Genomic DNA, 18,869 nt, shown 5'->3' on the forward strand with positions numbered 1-18,869 from the left:
CCCTGGGGTCCTGCTGTGAAGCTGCCAGTCCTCTTGGGGGGATCAGCACCGCCTGGAGCCCAGCACCAAATGACACACGCACCCAGGGCCAACCTGAAGTGGGGGTCCTTGGGGGACATGTGGGCCCTACGGGGTAGATGTCAGCCCTGCCTGGCTGTGTCTGCTGGATCTCAGCCTCATGCTGCTGCCTGCAGGCTGGGCCTGGCCGTGTCTGGCAGAACGTGCCTGAGCTCCCCGTGATAGATGGCGGGGGGAACTGACTGCCCGAACGGGGAATAAATCTGACGGGCTGGGTGATATAACACAGCACTTGACCTTTGCCCTGGTGGTTTATTTTGTAATCAGTGCCCGGCCATTGATTTATGGGATAATCAATCTCTCCCTTTCTCCCTTCCTCTGGCCTCAGCTCTCCCTACGCTGCGGTCCCTACTTCTGAGTGATTGCTCCGGGTTACAAATGGCACCAGGGATGCCTGCCTGCTCTGCCCCTTCCCTCCATCACAACCAGGAGGGGCCATTGCCTCCTCTGCCCGACAGACCTCTGTCAAGGAGCTCTCCTCCCTCTCGTGCAGGCAGGCAGCTCTCCTCCTCGCCAATCCTGCCTGCCTCTTGGCTCCCAGCACTTCGGGTTATAAGTCCTGCAGCAAATTGCCCTGGATGAAAGGCTTTCATGCCTCGTGATGGATTTCCCTCCCATAAATTGAGGCTGTGAGCATGTCGCTCCCAGGGCTGCTCCGCAGTGGGAAGCTGCAGCTGTGCTGGGGCACAGCTCATGCACAGGAACACAGACGTGGTCGGTTCCGGGGGTCCTTCCCAGGGAGAGTGCTTCAGATCCCTTTCTTCCTTGTGAGAAGTCTTTCCTTCTATCTATTCCAAACTTGCCCTTCTCTTAAGGCCGTTCCTTCTTGTAATACATCATCCTCGGTCAGCCTTAAAGGTTGGCGAACCCTCAGGGAAGGAAGGAAAGAGTTATAATGTCTGAGGGACTAAAGGTTTGATTTGGATGCAACCACATTTATTCAGCAGCAAATTACATCTTCAATCAAACTAATGCAAATCAGGCTCCCACTCCAGTCTATTTGTTTGGACTTAGTGAGTGCTGGGGGATTCATTATTTCTTGCTCTTCCTTCCACCCTGCACAGTTTCTGTACACATGTATGGAGTTGCACACCATCTGTAACAACCCTTTCCCCAAGGTGTTGTGCTATAGGGAATTGGTATGGGATGGTGTCTGGGTGTGGGCAGCCCCTTCCCTCAAGAAAGCAATAGGAAAGCAGCAATGGCTGCTTTCCCATGCGAGGGAAAGAAGAGATACCTGCAAGTTGCAATTAGGGCTTGGTGTAATTGAGTTTTTCAATGGGGTGCATGAAGTAGAACAGCTAAAAAATATCTCTGGGAGTCTGACAGTGATCCCTTTCCCCTCACACACACCCTGAGGAAGAAACAAACCGTGAAAATCTATTTCATTTGGTTGGGGTCAATTCATTTTGCTTCTTGTTTGTGCATGCCTGCTCACTTCCTGAGTGAAAAGAAGGGGGAAAAAAAACACAGGTCAGAAATACTCATTTTCACTTTTTTTTTTTTTTTCTCCTCCCTGAAATTAATCTGACTTTGACCTGCGTGTCTCTGAGTTGATATGAAACCTGCACTGGGAGGGGAGGGGGGTTGGAAGTCTCTTGTATGAGCAATTTCTCTCACCTTAGTCCTGCTCTGCCCTGGACATCTGGCTGCCTGTCTGTGCTGGAGCTGCTGGGAAGCCCTGGGGGCCCTTCTGCACATCCCAGCCCTGTAGCATGCGGGTAGCATGCAGCCCAAACACACAGCAACAGCCTGATGTTCAGGGACAGAAGCTTCTTCCTTTGTCCTCATCCTCTGATTCAGGTATAGCCATCATGGTACCTGTGAGGAGATCCTGCCTGTGGGGTTTTGCATCATGCTGGTTCTGTTCCAATGGGGCAAAGCTCTGGGGAGGTGAGTGAGTTCACACTGGGTCCTCGTGCTGCCCTTTGCACAGAGCCCTCCTCCTGCATGGCTCACATGTGGGCTCAATTTCACATGCTGCCAAGTTCAATAGGGCTCCACCAGTAAAGCTCACGAGACCTTCGCAAGGTCTGGACTTCAGGCTGTGAGCTCTTTGAGGCTGGAGGGGCCATGTGTGTTGTGTGCAGTTTGTTCCTGCTTGCAATCTTCTGCTCCCCATGCTTACCACATTCAATCTGGATTCACTGCTCTGGGCTGAAAGCAGCTCAAAGCACCTCCTGAAAATGGCAGATGACATTTCAGTGCTGAGATCGATGGGCAGTGAGAGAAGTGAGGGGAAGGTGTGAGAAGTCCTCTCTCGTAGAAACTTGCTCTGAGCCTGAAAAAAAAAACTGCAAAAGCCTTGGAGATTTGGTGCCCAGGTCTGGGTTTGTTGGTTCCTTTTACTCCCGAATTAGGTCAAAAAGCTGTCTTTTGTATGGATTCAGTACTGTGCACCGTCTTATTTGGTAGGAGCACATGGCACATGGTGTCAGCTGCTTACCCCGCTCCCTGGACCCATCCCTCTTTGAATCATAGCATCTTGAAGGTTGAAAAAGCCCTCTAAGATCATCTAGTGCAACCCGTCCCACCGTGCCCACTGCCCTCGTCCCTCAGTGCCACATCTCCACGGTTCTTCAGCACCTCCAGGGATGGTGATTCCAGCACCTCTGTGGGCAGACGTGCCACTGCATCACCTCTCTGTCTGAAAAGTTTCCTAATTTCCCACCTGAAACTCCCCATCACAGCTTGAGGCCACTGCCTCTCACCCTAGGCGTTGCTCACCTCAGGCTCAAATTTATCCCTGCCTCAAACAGCTGTTTCCCTTCACTTACAAATCTGCTGCCCCATAAACATTTGGGCTCCATCACATGCGAATGCTGCCGTCCCTGTGTGCCAGGTTGCTAAGGGACTGCTCAGACTCCTCTGGAGTGTCATCGTCTCACGGCTCAGTTCCTGTAACATCCTTTTCTTTGGCTTTGACAAATGCAATCTTCTCCCACTTCTGCTTGTTCCGAGCTCTGCTGCGAGGCTCATTTTCCTTGCCTGTCATTTCTCCCGTGTCCCCCGTGCTTTCCTTGCTGCTGCTGGTTCCTGCTGGCAAACAGCAGTTACCTGTCTCACTCTAAGGCCCTTCACAGCTTCCCCTCCTGTTAACCTCGCCATCCCTCCACGCGCGGTTCCTCGCTGTCAGTCACCCACTGGAGCATGCAGCTCTGCTTCTGCCCCAGGGCCTCACGCTAGGGGAGGAGCTCCTAGAAACGCCCTGTGAGAAGTTCTGTCCTCCTTCACACCTTGCTAGCAGTGTCTGTCCTGTTCACACCCTGCCCTCCTCCTTCGCTGCTGACACCTGTCCGGTTGGTGATGATGGCTCAAACGCAGCGGTGTGAACCGCCTGTCTGCCAGGCATCCCTGCTTCCTCCTCCTGCTCCTTCCCAGCTTCTGCTAAGCCTGGAGTTCTTCATAGAATCATAGAATGGCCTGGATTGAAAATGACCATGATGCTCATCTATTTTCAACCCCCTGCTGTGTGCAGGTCGCCAACCAGCAGACCAGGCTGCCCAGAGCCACATCCAGCCTGGCCTTGAATGCCTGCAGGGATGGGGCATCCACAGCCTCCTTGGGTTGTGTCTGGTTGTGGCAGGGCTTTCTAGCAGCAGTTGCCTAATGCTGGTGATGCCTGCCAGCTCTAGGCATGTGTGGCCATCCCACAGTCCTGTTTCATGGGAGCAGGTGTGAATTGGAGCTGAATTTGGCACTCCGTGTGTGGATGTGTCTGGGTACCAGAAAGCATCCTTCTCACACAGCTGTGCACAGGCTTTGTACAACATGGTGCCAGTGAGCACCTCTGCCCTTGCACGTGCGCTCCAGCATACCTGGAGCTGAGGGTGAAGGCAGCCTTTCCACCTGGGCCTGTTCTGCTCGGGCAGCCCTGAGCCTTGCTGGGGTCTGAGGGACACAGCAGGACATCTCTTGCCATTGCAGACCTGCTGTGCCACCTGGGCTAAGCTGGAGAATGGCCAGGGCCCTGCGGCCCTGGGGAAGCACGTGGACCCTGGACCCTACTGCAGGTGCAGGAGGGAGATAAAAACGCATCAGTGCCTTCATCTGCCCTTATGGATTTTTCCACCATATTTTATCAGCATTCATTTTTATTTATGTGAGGTTAAAGTCAGTCCAATTTGGAAATCAGCTTGTCTGAGGAGCTCCCCTCAGATCTTATTAGCCTCATGCAGTATTTCTATTCATTTTTGCTAATTCACCAGGCTGGCTGCGGTGGCGGCTCCAGGAGATGGTAACCCTCTCTCTGCCAGCCCGTGGTGGTTGTGAGCTTGCTGGGAGCTGCAGGACCTGCTGGGCAGCATGGAGCTGGAGCTTTCCCACTGCTGCCAGCAGCACGGGGCACTCACTGGCTGCCCTGTGTTCCCAGCTCTGCCTGCAGGCACTGAGGGCATTGGTACTGCTGTGCTGGAAGTCAGGGCATAGAACAGTTAAGAGGCAATGGGGCTATCCTTGTAATTGGAGAAAATCCTGGAAGAAGAAAAAAGAAAAATCCATAGAGGGCTTTTAAACGATAGATAGGATGCCTGAATCAGGAAGTCCTTCAGTCACAGAGTGCAGAGCTCTCAGCACACGCTTGCCCTGCCCTGCCATGGGGCTCAGGCTCTTGCTGCTGGCCTTGCCACTAAGGATGCTGCAGGGTGGGCCTTGGTGGGAGCCAGCTCCCCTTCTGCAGGCATCTTGTGGCCCATGATGACCAAAGGAGCTGATTGCAGAGGGAAACAAGTGTATGTGCAGGCTGGGTGTCAACCTGGTGCCTCTGTGCATCAATGTGACCTGCAGCAGCACGGCCGGCCGTCTGCCCTCATCATCGGGTGTTATGGAAGTGTTTGGTGCCGGGTGACTGTAATTAAAAGAAGGAAAACACAGACAATGAAATGATTTCTAAAATGGCAATGCGCTGGATGCAGTGAAGCAAGGAATGTATGAAATATTTATTGCCACTGGTCTGCTGGGGGGAAAAAAATTGGAATTATTTAGAAGGGGAAAAACATTTTAATTATTTAATTTGAGAGAAAACCTCCCCCACAGCTCTCCTTAGAGCTGAGCCCCAGACACATGGCAGCACAAGGCAAGGTTGGATAACATCTTCATGGGACTACAGCCTGGAGATGGGAACGGGGGCTGGGAGCTCTGCTGTGCCCAGCCACTGCACGGTTGTTCTAGCAGGCCCACGTGGGGTCTGCTGTGCATGGCTAGGTCTGAACACCAGCATCTTGCAGCACACACGCCCTGCAGGCATCAGCCTTCCCCTGAGAGCCTCTGTGCTCTGCAGAAGAGGTGCTGGGGCAGACATCCTGCTGGCACGTCCACTCGAGATGGAGCTGAGGACCTCCAGGACGCACATCAGAGATTAAGACGGACGAAGCGTGAGGTCTGGCAGCAGCTGATTTTTTGCCACGAGAGGAGATGCTGCGATTTTTCCCCTTGTGTCTCCAGATTGACAGTCTCTCATTATTAGCCCCCTGGAAACAGACGCTTTGACTGAAAGAGCCATCCCAGCCTTCGCTGTAACAATCAAAGCGGCTCAAGAATAAACATGGCTTGGCAAAAATAAACACAAATTGCAATGCTTGCTGTGAACAGCAATATCCAAGGGAGCCAACATCAAATGAAGGATTATCCCTGTTTGCAAGGAAGCTCTTCTAGCAAGAGATTGAATAAGGACCATCTGCAGCCCAGAGCAAAGGGGCTGCGAGAAGAACCTGCTCATGCCATCAGGAGCTCTCCTCTTTGAAGCCCACATGTAGGCACTGTCTGGTTTGCTTTATGTGCTCTGATGCCTGCTCCAGCCCCTCAGCTCTTTATGGCTCCCTGCAGCTTGCAGGCAGAAAACCTAAGGAGGGGCACGAGGAGGGCTTGGTGTGGAGAGAGCCTTCCCTGAGGCTGGGGTGGCTGGAGGAAGGCAGCATCAGCCCAGTGCTGCAGGAAGGCTGAGGGCACAGCCCTAAGGCAGCTCTTAGCCAGCAGCTGTCCCTGCACCCGTGGGAGTGAGCAGGAGCAAGCCCTCCTCCCGAACCCTCACAGGGAGCCCGCGCAGCATAAATCAGTTTTGGAGGCACAGAGGTTCCATAAACAAGCTTATTTTCTGAAGCCAGCTCCCATTATGTTATCTGTCACTTTATTGGGGTTTCTGAGCCATTTATTTTTATGTATATACATCGGAGCTGGTGAGCCGGCGTTGGCCTGAGCGTATAAAGCTGACAAGACACGGTAGCGGCGTGCGAAACCTGTCAGCGGAGCAGCCGCCTGTGAAATGAACACAAGAGCCCGCTGCGAGGCTTTTATTTATGGGATCTGGTGCTGGGGGTGCTGGCAGCCCTGCGACCCAGAACAGGCATGGGCACAGGCTGCTGGAAGCACCCGTCCTTCCTAAGGAGCACCTGAAGGTCCGGAGATCACTTTTGGCCAAGAGAATCCTTCTGGAAGGGCTCATCTTCCTGCGGTGGGTGCAGCACTTTGCTTCCCAGTGTGGACCTTCTTGGTAGATGCTCCCTTCCTTCTTTAGTTCTGTTTGTGTTTACGGTATAAGAATTTGTTCTGACATGGGAAAATCAGCGTTTCCCTTTCTGAAAACTGCAGGGCTTTCAAATGGTTTGGAAACATTTTTTTTTTCCCCCAGTTATTTTACCCCTGAAACAACATTTTGCCAAACTCGATAGTCTTTACAAAAGCCTAAATGAATAATAGTTTCTGTCATACTCCAGGAGAAAAGTGTTTTGATCAGCATTTTTTCCTCCTAGTTGCAGCAGACATTTAGGATGCTAGATAGTTTGATGGGTCATTGAAAACCCTAATGAACATTGTTACCAGAGTGATGGAACAAGCACAGACCCTATTTTTACCCTGTTTTGCTCTCTGTTTTCACACCCTGTGGATGTTGTGGTCCTGGTCTGGTCCTTCAGCAGGAGCAGTGTACCTCTGGTGCTTTGGAAAGGCAGCAGGTGGCCACGCTATATGCAGAGGTTGGTGCTCCCTGAATGCTGATGGCAAATTCTGGTCTAATTTTTGGTTGGTCTCGATGGCCCTTATGAGTCCCTTCTAACTCAGGGTATTCCATGCCTCTATGAAGTGTTGAGCCCATACGAATGCATCTGGGTGCTCTGTATGCATCCTCTCCCTTTCATTCACACCCTGGCCAAACTTGGCCCATGGCACTTTCATGGTAGACAGCAGCGTGGCTGTGTGCCACCCAGCTCAGGCTGTGTTTCAACAACCAGAGATGAATGTTATGCCTTGTACTTGGCAGTGGAAGGGGTCAGCAGAAAGCACCGTGCTGCGTGCCAGCTCTTCTGCTGCGAGGAAAGCGGGGCCACACAGGGCTGCTCCTGCACAGGGATGTCTCTGATGCACAAACCTCTGCATGGAGTGGCACCAGAGCTGCTTTCCCTTAGCACCACAACGGTGTCACAGCACCCTTTCTGCTGAGGCTGCTGCCAAAGGGCTGTTCTGCCCACGTCCAAAGTCACGCAGCCTTGTGCCTTTTGGTTAGACTTGGGAAGAGCACAGGAGATGGAGAGCAAGCTGGAAGCAGCTATTCTGGGCTGTGTGTGTGTAGGGGGATGTTGTGTTTGACAGGAATAATAACACACAGTTGAATCTAGACTCCCACCCTGCCTTCGTGCTTCCTGAGCGGCAGCAATGTGTCATCTTCCCAGAGCCATTCAGGAAAATACACCTGGAGCAGCTGTGTGTCTTGGCAAGCTGGAGGCTGTGGATGAGATGGTGGCATTTGTCCTCACAGCAGCAAGCCCTGACCGTCTACAGGAAGTATTCCAATGCTGCTTGAAAGTGAGTGACATTGTTTTAATCCTCATCTTTCTTTCTGCTGGATGAGGAGCACATTTCCTTCCCAGACTGTCTCTCTCCTCAGCACGCCCCATGTACACCCGCTGCAGGAAGGGCCTCATCTCCTCCTCTCCCTGGAGAGTGAGCTGGCAGCTCTGCCTGGTTATCTGCTGTCCTCAGCCTGGATCATCCCTCTGCAGCTCTGTCTCTCACCTGCCTGGGCACTGCTAAATCTTCCCTGAAAGGAACAGCAATTTGTCAAGGAAAACAGGAAGGTCTGAGCCTCACGCGCCCCAAGGCCACTTAGCAGGGCTCTGGCTGCCTCTGGACACCTGCTTTGTGCGGCGGAGTGACAAGCAAGGCTGCAAAGCTTTTCTGGAAAGAGCTTCCTTCATCCTGCTCAGTGTTGGTGCCACTGCTGTGAGCCCTTCTGGGGGAGCACTGAATGTGTTTTGCCCCCCCAGTCCTGGAGAGGTGTCATGTGCCCCACGTGGAGTGATGTCTGCTCCGTGTGCTGTCACCGCCTTCCTTTGTACTTCTCTGCACCAAGCCACTTATTGACTGGGAGTGTAATTGTGCTGCATCATGGCTAATTGGTTTGCTCTGTCGCTCTCCATTTGCTTTCTTGCTGCACTCTCCCCCCTCCCCGTTCCCCTGCTCGAATGCACTGAGCTGTGAGCGTGACTGGGGCACAAGGCCACCATCCTGATTGCTGGAGAAAAAAAGGCACCCACCTTCCTTCTTTCTTCTCCTAAATTCAAATGACAGGAAACAGAGGAAAACAATTTTGCGAACCCTTGGCGAAGGGGCAGCTCTGATAAAGAGCCGTAATTAATCTCCCCAGCTTTATTAGAATATCATTACAATTAACTCAGCAATCTTCTGTTGATCAAAGCCATTGTTCCCCTCCAGAGCAGAGGAAGGCAGCGTGCGTTTGTGAGCCTGGATCATGCAGGAGCTGAAGGCACCCAGAGCCGAAGCTCTCCTGCAGGCTGAGCAGCCAGCCTTTGGGTCCAGCCTATTCAGCAATGGGTTTTTTCCTTTGTGTGTGCTGATGCAGCTCTTTGCCTGCCCGCTTCCCACTCTGGGCTGGAGATACAGCGACTGCTGCAGTAATACAGCCAACAGAAGCACAGTGGGTAAAGGAACCGGGGAAACATTGGTGGAAGCCACATTGTGAAGAAAGGAGAGTTGTCAAAATGAAGCTTACTGAGCTCTACGGTTAAATAGCCCGAGATGTGTGCTATAGAAAAGCAAGGAAAATGAGCATGGTTAAACTACCCCTTTCCTCCTTCTCAGACTGTTCTCTTAATATCGGGTATTTATCTGTAATTTAAGCCTGTGATTAGTTTTATCAAAAAGATAGTTCTGAAGCAGAGATCTTCAAAATGATTAGGTGTGTGTTTGAAGAAAAGAAAGCCGTGCTTGTGCTGCAGGATAAAGCTGTATCTGCTTGCTTCCTGGAGCATCCATCTGTGAGGGCCTCGTGCCAGGAGGAATCTCCTGGTTGTGCACAGATCTACACCCCCTCTGTTCTTTCAGAACAGCCATCTGTCCCCTTCGAAGGCACCAGTGCCAGATCCTCCTAGGTGCAGGTCACCAGGCAGGGCAGTTTGTTCATCTGAGATGACCTCACGTGTCTCTTCTTCCTCACCACACTCCTGCTCCTTAGGAGATGCTTTGGTGGCTATTGCCCAGGTTCTGACAGCGTGGGCTCTCTGACAGCTCTGGGTGCATGGACCTGGAGACACGCTGCTCTCCAGCTCTCCCTGCAGCACCAAGAAGGAGAACGGCCCCATTGCTGGACAGGGTGTGGGGCTGAGCTGCTCGCAAAGCCCTCCATGGGGCTCTGGTGCAGCCACGCAGGGGTGAATCTGAGAAACGGGGCTGGGTGGCTGATATAAAGCAAACACTGTGCAGACGTTGAGGGTGGCACGCACTGCTACTGCTGCTGCTGCAGGCCAGGGGCGTAAGTAGATTAAAAAATGCAATCAAATGACTTCAAGGAAGAAAGGTTTGTTAAGGACTAATCAGAAAATGCTGCAGAGACAGCGTGGCTCAGAAACTCTCTCACCTCCGTTTGCCTGAGGCTGGTAGGATGGTGCAGGAGGGCTATTAGAGTTATGCAGTACTTGCCTCAGCCTTCCCTCTGCTGGGGCCATGCCCGGGTGACTCAGTGTGGCCCTTCCAGGATGCAGACCTACCCCAGCCTGAAACCCAGATGCAAGGAAGGGTGGAGTTCTTCGTCTTCCCCAAGCTTATGTCCTTGGATAAAGTAAGGGAACCTCCTGTGGGTGCTGGGCACACGATCTCTCACCACTTTGGGCTAGCGAGAAGAAGCTGAGCCTGGATGTGGAGTTGTTAGTGCCAGACTAGGAAAAACCCCGTGAGGGCAGGGGTTACAGTGTCATGGTCAGTGTCCCTGAGGGCCTTTGCTGTCTGTGCCCGTGCTGAGAACATGTTCTTCCACACTTTGTCTGACAGTGCTCTCAGCAAAGCAATGACAGGAGGAGTGGGCTGAGGGGAGGAGGGTGCTCTGCTTCCATGTTGGGCTCAGCAAAATACCAGTGCTGAGTCCAAGAGATGTGCTGCATGCCAGGCCAGGCTCGGAGGGAGCAGGAGCCAGGGAGGCTTTTCTGCAGGGCTCCTCCACAAATGGCTGGGGACATGAGGCACTGTCACAGGGCTGAGTGAAATGCAGGGCTGAGTGTCAGGTTGTTATTAAATACCATTAATAAGTGACAAAACTTCAGGCGCAGACAACGGCTGGAGGAGGATTGTTGCTGCAGCAGGGAGATGGGGCACAGGGAATGTCAGAGGCTCTGCTCTGTGCTCCCTCTCCTGCAGGAAAAAAATGGGATGGGATGGGGTGAGTGGGGTGGGGTGTGATGGGATGGGATGGGAGGTGGTGGGATGGGATGGGATGGGATGGGATGGGATGGGATGGGATGGGATGGGATGGGATGGGATGGGATGGGATGGGGTGAGTGGGGTGGGGTGTGATGGGATGGGATGGGATGCTATAGGATGCTATAGGATGCTATAGGGTGGGGTGGGATAGGGTGGGATGGGATGAGATGGGATGGGAGGGGATGAGATGGGATGGGATGGGATGCTATGGGATATTATGGGATGCTATCGGATGCTATAGGGTGGGGTGGGATAGGGTGGGATGGGATGGGATGGGATGGGATGGGATGGGATGGGATGGGATGGGATGGGATGGGATGGAATGGGAGGTGGTGGGGTGGGATGTGATGGGATGCTATGGGATGCTATAGGATGCTATAGGGTGGGGTGGGATAGGGTGGGATGGGATGAGATGGGATGGGTGCAGTAGTGCTGCATAGGGAAACAACTTCTGTAATATCCTGGAGGCAAGTGGATAAGAAATGTTGCACACAACTGTTTTTCTTCCAAAATATTTACTGTGCTCAGTGCTTGCTTCCCTGCTGCCCCCCCAGGGAAAACCTGAGCTGGAGGACCACTGAATGGCAGCGCTCAAACCAGCAGTGCCCATGTCTGCATGGGGCTGCCTGCCTGCTTCAGTGCCTGGGAGCAGCAGAGCACATGCACCTGTGGGAGGGATGAGCTGGAGACCGAGACACCTTCAGTGATTATGGCTGGGCTGGGAGCTGAGGGACAGCAAGCGGGCTGATCAGCTGCTTGAGGCAATTGCAGGGTATCGTCAGCGCAGAGAGAGACTTCCTGGCAGTTATTTAAGGCGAGATGCCCTAGTTTTGTGCTTTCGTTGGAGTCCCTAATTATTTCCCAGCCTTTGTAGTGAGCTAATTGGTTTTGCAGCTCTCAGGGCTGGGGAGCACTGATAGGCTCAGGAAGCACGAGCTGGAGGGACAAGGAGGGGAGGGGGAACTGCTGGGGGACATCGGCATGGCTGGGTGTGGGGAGTGGTGGTAAAGCAGCGTAGGGTTATTGGGGGGATGGTGAGGTGGGAGGGCAGGGAGAAGGGAGGTGTCTTGTCTGATCTGAGCTGCTGCTTTTGAACGTCATTGGAACGTGTGGCCACCACACGCAGTGTGTGACAGCTCCAAAGTGCCCAGGTGGCATTGGATTTATTAGGGCATTATCCTGCTAGTGCTGCAAATGGTGTCATCTGTCTTCTAAACTTTGCACTTTATTTCAGGGAGAGAATTTAGAATATCCAGGTGATATGCTGAAGCTTTAGCATATGAAAAAGCCCTGCTGGGAAGTGTAGTTTTATTGATTTTGTTATTAAAGTGCCACTGGAATAAATTAGCTCATTTGACCGAAATGTCTCATTACCTGGATTGTAACAGGCACATGATGAAGTCTGCCGAGCTGCTTGCTGATGGGACCCACTGCCACCATCCTGCACCCTGCTCTGGGCACACAGGGACCCCCAGCACTGCCTGAGTCCACCAGGAAACAGCCCGGAAACCTCAGGTGCAGTGGGGGGGAACGCTGTACTTTGTTGAGGTTCACACTGCTCCTCTGATCCTTGGCTCAGCTGAGTGCATTGTTTTAAAGGGAAAGAGGAAAAATCCCCTTCACGGGGCAATATTTCTTTAGTAGCTCAGTAATGAAGGTGGATTGGGAAATGAACCGTTCCCCATTACAGTGGGACCTAACTGCACAGCCCATGCTTTCCAGTTAAAATTTGATTGCCTTGAATCCTGAAGATTATGGAAAATAAGAAAAAGGCCCAGTAAAATTTATGGCTTTTAATCATAAAGCAGTAGAATTGCAGTAAATCTATCATAAGCAAGCAGATAGGGACCCAGAAAAAAGAGAGGGAAGCTATAGGCCTGGTGCTGGGGTCTGGAGGAGCAGGGCTTCAGGGTGGAGCAGCGCTGCAGCCCCCACCTCCTCCAAGGTGCTCACCCACATGTGCAGGGCCCTTCTGTGCCATCCTGCAGAGTCGGGTGCCACAGGCTACAGAGCATGGTCTGGCAGATAGCTGGGCAGGGCTAGGGGGCATGTAGATAGTGAGGAGTGGTGAGGTGGGAGCAGGGGATGGGGCAGGATAGGGGAGACCTTCATTCCCATTGTTAAGAAAGGGAGACCTGAATAACTACAGACTGGGAGGATCATGGAGAAGATCCTCCTGAAAGAGATGTTAAGGCACATGAAGGATGAGGAGGTGATCTGAGGCATCTAGTGTGGCTTAACCAAGGGCAGATTGTGCCCGACCCATCTTTCTATGATGGAATGATGGCATTGGTGTACAAAAACTGAACATGATCCAGCAGTGTGCTGGGTCTGGAAGGCCCAGGGCATCCTGGGCTGCATCAACAGAGCAGTGGCAGTGGGCAGGGAGGGGATTGTCCCCCTCTATTCTGTCCTTGTGAGGCTCCATCTGGAGTACTGCATCCAGGCCTGGGGCCCCCAGTACAAGAGGGACATGGAGCATCCTCTCCATGCACAGGGTGCAGGATGGGACCCACTGAGGGGAGCAGAGGGGGAGGTGTGTGATGAGAGGAGACCATGGAGAGCAAGGAGAGCATGGATAGAAGAATGGCAGCAGGGAGAGAGGTGCACAGAATGATAAGGAGGAAAAGGGGAAAAAGTCAACGATTGACTGAAGGAGAGAGAAGAGAGGAAGGCAGTTAGTGGGAACAGAGCGAAAAAATGGGGTAGTGATAAAGCCTGATAGAAATGGGAAGGCCGTGAGGAGCTGGGCAGCTCCTCCATGCCCTAAGCACACCTCTTCCTGTTTTTTTTACGCTGTTTTATAAAGCTTTCTATTTATCCTTATAAAAAAAAAATAAAGTGAAAAGCATCTATCTGTGCTGCACAGCCCATGCTTACCTGATGAGCAGTGCTGGCAGACAGCCCCTGCTCTCAACTGGTTAAACTGCAATAGAAACACACTGTAAATTTCAGCAAAGCAGAGAGAGAAAGAGTTTATTCTATTTTTTTTTTCCTCCCCATCTTTATGGCCATGAAAATTGCTGATCTGAGATGCTGGCCCTTCTAAAATGCTTTTCTCCTGCTCCATCCATCTGCTTTAATCACCCGGTGACTGAGAAAAAGAAATGATCCAGCTCACAGAGCATCAAAGATAAAAAAGTGCATGGTGCACTGATAGGGGGGCAGCTAATGAGGACGGGGGTGGCTCTCCTGGGGACACCCCCAGCTGTGTGCTCAGGGTGTTTGGGTGCCTGGGAAGGGGCAGAGGGCTGCAGGACCTTGTACAGAGCAGAAGTCATATTCTCTCTTCTTTCCTAAAGCTCCCTTTTAAGACCTGATTCCTTCCCTTTGATTGCTAGGATACTGCTGTGCGCTGCAAATACCTTGCTGGACTTGCTTGTTAGCATTATTATTATTATTATTATTATTTTTTAAATCTCTGTGTGTTGAATTAGCTCTTTTAATTATGGCATTAAAAAGGGATAACGAGTCAATTAAAAAGCTCTTTCAAACTGGCAGTGTTAATAGCTGCCCAGGAACATGGAAACCCCTCCATTCTTCTGGTGTTTGTTGAACTGCCAATTGAGTTGTCACCATCATCCTGGCACAGCTTGGGCAGAGGAATGTGCACACCCTGTGTGGGGCAGAGCACTGTCCACATTGGTGCTGGGCACAGCTCCTCATCTCCAGGGAGCACCGCTGGGTCCATCCATTGGCCACTGCAGCACATGGAGCTGCAGGCACTTCTGGTTTGTTACCTTGGGTTCACTCCTGGATCAATGCAAATGGTGGCAAGCGCTGGTGGGAGGGAGAGCCTGCAAAAAGCCATTGTGTTTTGACTCTCTCAAAAAGCAAAACACAAAGCAAACGGCTTTAAAAATAGTTGGGTTTCAGAACTGAAAAGGGAGGATGGGTTAGAGATGATGAGAAGCTAAAACATGAAGCTCCTGAAGCCTGCTGTGGAGAAAGAAATGCAAAATGTTTTGTTTCAAGGTGAATGGAAAGCTGAAACCAGCAAAAAAAATCCCTCTTCCCATGAGCACAGATGTTTCAGGTTGTTTTTCCTAGATTAGCACATCGCTGGAAGAAAAGAAAATCCATTCTTTTCTCTGTCGGCACTCCAGGTTCCTTTTGCTTATTTTTTATCATGTTGTAGTGACTTTGATCCCCGAAGACTCCTTAAGTGCTTTACAAGCCAAGCATGCAAATCTGGGCTCATCCCCTGAGGTGCCACTGACACTATAGAAGAATCATAGAATCATTACGGTTGGAAAAGACCTCTAAGATCCCCCCGTCCCACTCCAACCCACCCCACCATGCCCAATGACCACATCCCTCAGTGCCACATCTCCACGGTTCTGGAGCACCTCCAGGGTGACCCCACCACCTCAGCCTGTTTCAGTACATCACCAACTCTTTCTGAGAAGAAATTCTGCCTGACACACCGTGGTGATAGGCGACCCACAGCAGCATCAGGGCAGTCTGCCCCACCTCCATGCTGTTCCCCCCTGGCTCAGGCAGCGTGTCCGTGTCCGTGTTTATTTATATATGTGTGTAATTTCATATTTCCAGACGAGCCTGGAAGCCAAATTCCCTCGGACGTGCCTGAGGGTGCTTGCAAGTCTGACTGCCAGCTGTCATGCGCCCAAATCCTCTGTGAGAGTCACTGCAGGAAGGAAACCTCAGTGGACCCATCACTGCTTGTGCTGCTGGGTGCTGCAAGACTGGGTTCCAGCAGGGCACTGCCTGCCCTGTGCTATAGCACTGCAGCATCCCTCCCTATGGGGTACGATGTCCATTGGAGAGGAGAGACAACTGTGCTGCTGGCAACGGCGGGCAGACAATCCTCTCCCACGGACCCCCAGGCATCCCCATCTGCACTGGGGCTTTCAGTCTTTGCACGCAGAGGGCAGGCAGACAGCCCTGCTGTGTGCTCCTTACGCACATCAGAGACTCGGCCCTGCTCCCCTGGGCTTTGAGGGCTGCGCTCACCACTCTGATGGGCATTTGGGAATTGGCTGTAAAAATACAACCGGTCCTTGGCAAAGAAGCTGAATTCCTCCGGGTGCGCTGCGCAGGGCCCAGGGCACCAGGAAAGTGTCTTTTGTGGGCAGCATGAGCCCTCGATGTCAGCAGGAGAGTCACTGCCTGGGGCTGTTCTGTGCAAGATGGCTGGAAAGTGCCTCCGAGACCACAGCTCCAGAGGGGAGAAACCGAGCAGTCGCCAGAGATACAGAAGTCAAGATTTTGCATTCCAACTATCTATAGGAAATAGGGTTTTTTATTATTTCAAGTTTTCATAAAAATTCATAATTATTGAAATCAAAGTTACAGAAGAAAGTTTGTAACTTTTTATTGATTTTATTTCTTTTTTTTTTCTTTTTTTTTTCTTTTTTTTTTTTTTTAGTTTATTTCCCCCCCCCCTTGTTGTTTTTCCCTCTCAGAATTATATCTGACACCAGAGTCCATCAGACAAAGTCCTTACAAACACAGGAGTCCTGAAGACATCGGCTGAATGTTTTCCTGGTATAAAGAAGAAGAGGAGGAGAAAGAGGTGGTGACGGTGCGGGTGCAGAGAGTTTGGACTGGGACGGAGGGCGTGGTGGAAGGAGAGAGGTCGGTATGTTTGTACCAATGTTTTTAAATTATTTTTTTATTTGTTCATATGTTCTCTTTTTTTTTTAAAAAAAAAAAAAAAAGGAAACAAAACAAAAAACAACAACCAAAAAAAAAAAACCCAACCAAAACTATTTGCAAATTGTTGCCTGGTTAAATCATTTTCATATTGAATTTGCGCGGTGCGTCGGCAGAGCTGATGCCTGCGTCAGACTTGCGTGGCACATACTCGATTTCAATGTTGTGCTTGGTGTTGCCTTTCCCCCGGCTCCACAGGAAGAGGAGCACCAGACAGAAGAGCACGACGCCCAGGAAAGAAATGAAGCCCATGGTGGTGGCGATGATGAGAGTCTTGATGTCAAAGGGAAAAGGCACGGTGGCACGTGTGCTGTTGGCATCGCTCTCGTTGGGCTGGTTGGAGATGAACGCGAAGGTCTTGTTGGGCTGGTGGGGCCAGTCTGGGGAGTAGCTGCGCACGTGCAGGTGGGCCAGCATGGTGTCGTTGCCACCCGCGTTGCTGGCAATGCATAGGTAGGTGCCGTTGTCCTGGATCTGAGCGTAGCGCACCTCCAGCGTGCCGTCAGGGAAGACAGTGAGCCGCCCGTTGGTTTTGGTTGAGATGAGGTGCTTCCGGGGAGAAAGCCACATGATGGCGGGTGGCGGATCCCCGTCTGCCCGACAGACAAAATGCACCGTGTGGCCTTCGTCCACAAAGATCTGCTGAGGTTTGCGGTCCCGTATCCGAGCCCGGCGGCAGGTGAAGTAGTTGGGCAGGAGGACGTCAGGGAAGTCTTTGAACTCCTTGCCCTGGACGAACTCGGGGGTAGAGCAGGTGGGCTGCTGCTTATTGAAGTTCAACCTCCATCGCCGTCGGAAAACCCACAGCAGCCGACAGTCGCAGGCTAAGGGGTTGTTGTCGAGGATGAGCGTCTCCAGGTTGCCCACCGAGTGGAAGGCCGACTCTTCCAGAGTGGTCAGCAAGTTTCCTGACACGTTCAGGATGCGCAGGTAATTGAGGCCACGGAAGGCAAAGGGCTCGACCGTGGTGAGCTGCCCTCCCACCAGCTGGATCTCCTGCAGCCTGAGCAGGTCATGGAGCATGGAGCCCTCGATGGTGACAATGGGGTTGTAGGACAGGTTCAGGAAGCGGAGGTAAACCAAGTGCCTCACCGACACGTACGGGATGGACGTCAGGTTGCAGTGGGTGATGGACAAGGAGGTCAGGTTCAACCCGTACAGGCAGTTGGATGTCATGGTATCCAAGTAGGGCCAGTGTGAGATCTCGAGGACCTTAAGCCTGTACAGCCTCTTGAATGAGTAATCCCGGATGGCGTTGATGTTCAGGTGGCGCAGCCGCAGCACAATCAGGCCGTGCAGGTGAGACAGGGCCTCCGTGGGGATGGAGGTCAGGTTGCATTTCTCCAGGGTCAGCTGCTCCAGGCTGTTGAGGCCGCTGAAGGCCCGGTGGGAAATGTAGACAAGGTCGTTGTCCCCTACCTCCAAAGACTTCAGGTTGTACAAGTCCTGGAACATGTAGTCTAGGAGGATCACAATTTTGTTCTCACTAATGTCTAGCTTGGTAAGATTGCTGAGTCCAGTAAACACCCCCAAGGGGATCAGCTTGAGTCTGTTACTCCTGAGCCCCAGCGTCCTGAGGTTGAAGAGGTTGTTGAAAGCCCCAGGTTCAATGGCACTGATAATGTTCTCGTTTAGCTCCAGCTCTTCAAGGTGAGGGTAGTTGGCAAATTCATCCTGGTTGAGCGTCTTGATGCGGTTCTTACCCAAGTCTAGCTGCCTGGTCTCCGTCGGGATCCCCTCCGGGACGACCATGAATCGCTTCCGATGGCACAGCACAGCACGCTCCTGGGCAGAGCACTCGCAGCGCGGAGGGCAGCCCGTGGCAGAGCCGGACAGGATGGATCCCAGCATCAGGAGGAGAATTGGCTGCCAGCAGGCCAGGATTGGGCTGCGCATACTCGCCTCCCCAGCTAACATCCTATCTCTCACCTGCAAAACACAGGGCAGAGAAAGAGAAAAGGTGGAGGTGAGCAAACACTGCGCAGAAACGAGGAAGGTGGTTTACCGTCCCGGGAGAGGTGACATTATCTGCCACCTAACAAGGTGAGAACTCTGTTGGCACTTTGATTTCAGAATCCTCAAAAAGTACCAGATGAGACACTGGTCAGTGGCCGGTGTGAGGCTGGAACACAGCAGGGAGAGGGATCACCACACACTAAGACAACGGGAAGGCTTCTCACACACGGGCAAGAGATGGCACACCATGTCAGGGAGCTGTTGTGAGTGCACAGCTAACACACTGGGTGTGCTCTGCATGCTCCTATATAGAGGTGCATGCCCCTACACATTGTTTGTGCACCTCTAAGACATCAGGAGCACTGAGCTGTTACACACGTGCCTCTGACACTGAGTGTGCTTTGTGTGCCTCTATATAGGGACTGCTCTGTGTGTGTCTCTAAGATACTGGGCACACT

General features: G+C 52.1%; 1 protein-coding gene across 5 annotated transcripts in view; it reads right to left on the reverse strand.

Moving 5' to 3' along the window:
* Positions 1 to 16,180: 16,180 nt before the first annotated feature.
* Positions 16,181 to 18,869, reverse strand: part of LINGO1 (leucine rich repeat and Ig domain containing 1) — a 99,080-nt gene continuing 96,391 nt past the window's right edge. For all 5 annotated transcript variants that reach the window (XM_048956551.1, XM_048956553.1, XM_048956552.1 and 2 more), the window contains one exon: positions 16,181 to 18,384. In XM_048956551.1, coding sequence (XP_048812508.1) covers positions 16,531 to 18,372 — 1,842 coding nt within the window. In that variant the 5' untranslated portion in view covers positions 18,373 to 18,384 and the 3' untranslated portion in view covers positions 16,181 to 16,530. The remainder of the gene's footprint in view (positions 18,385 to 18,869) is intronic.

Source organism: Lagopus muta, chromosome 10 (assembly GCF_023343835.1).
Source record: "Lagopus muta isolate bLagMut1 chromosome 10, bLagMut1 primary, whole genome shotgun sequence".
In the NCBI taxonomy this organism is placed as follows: domain Eukaryota; kingdom Metazoa; phylum Chordata; class Aves; order Galliformes; family Phasianidae; genus Lagopus; species Lagopus muta.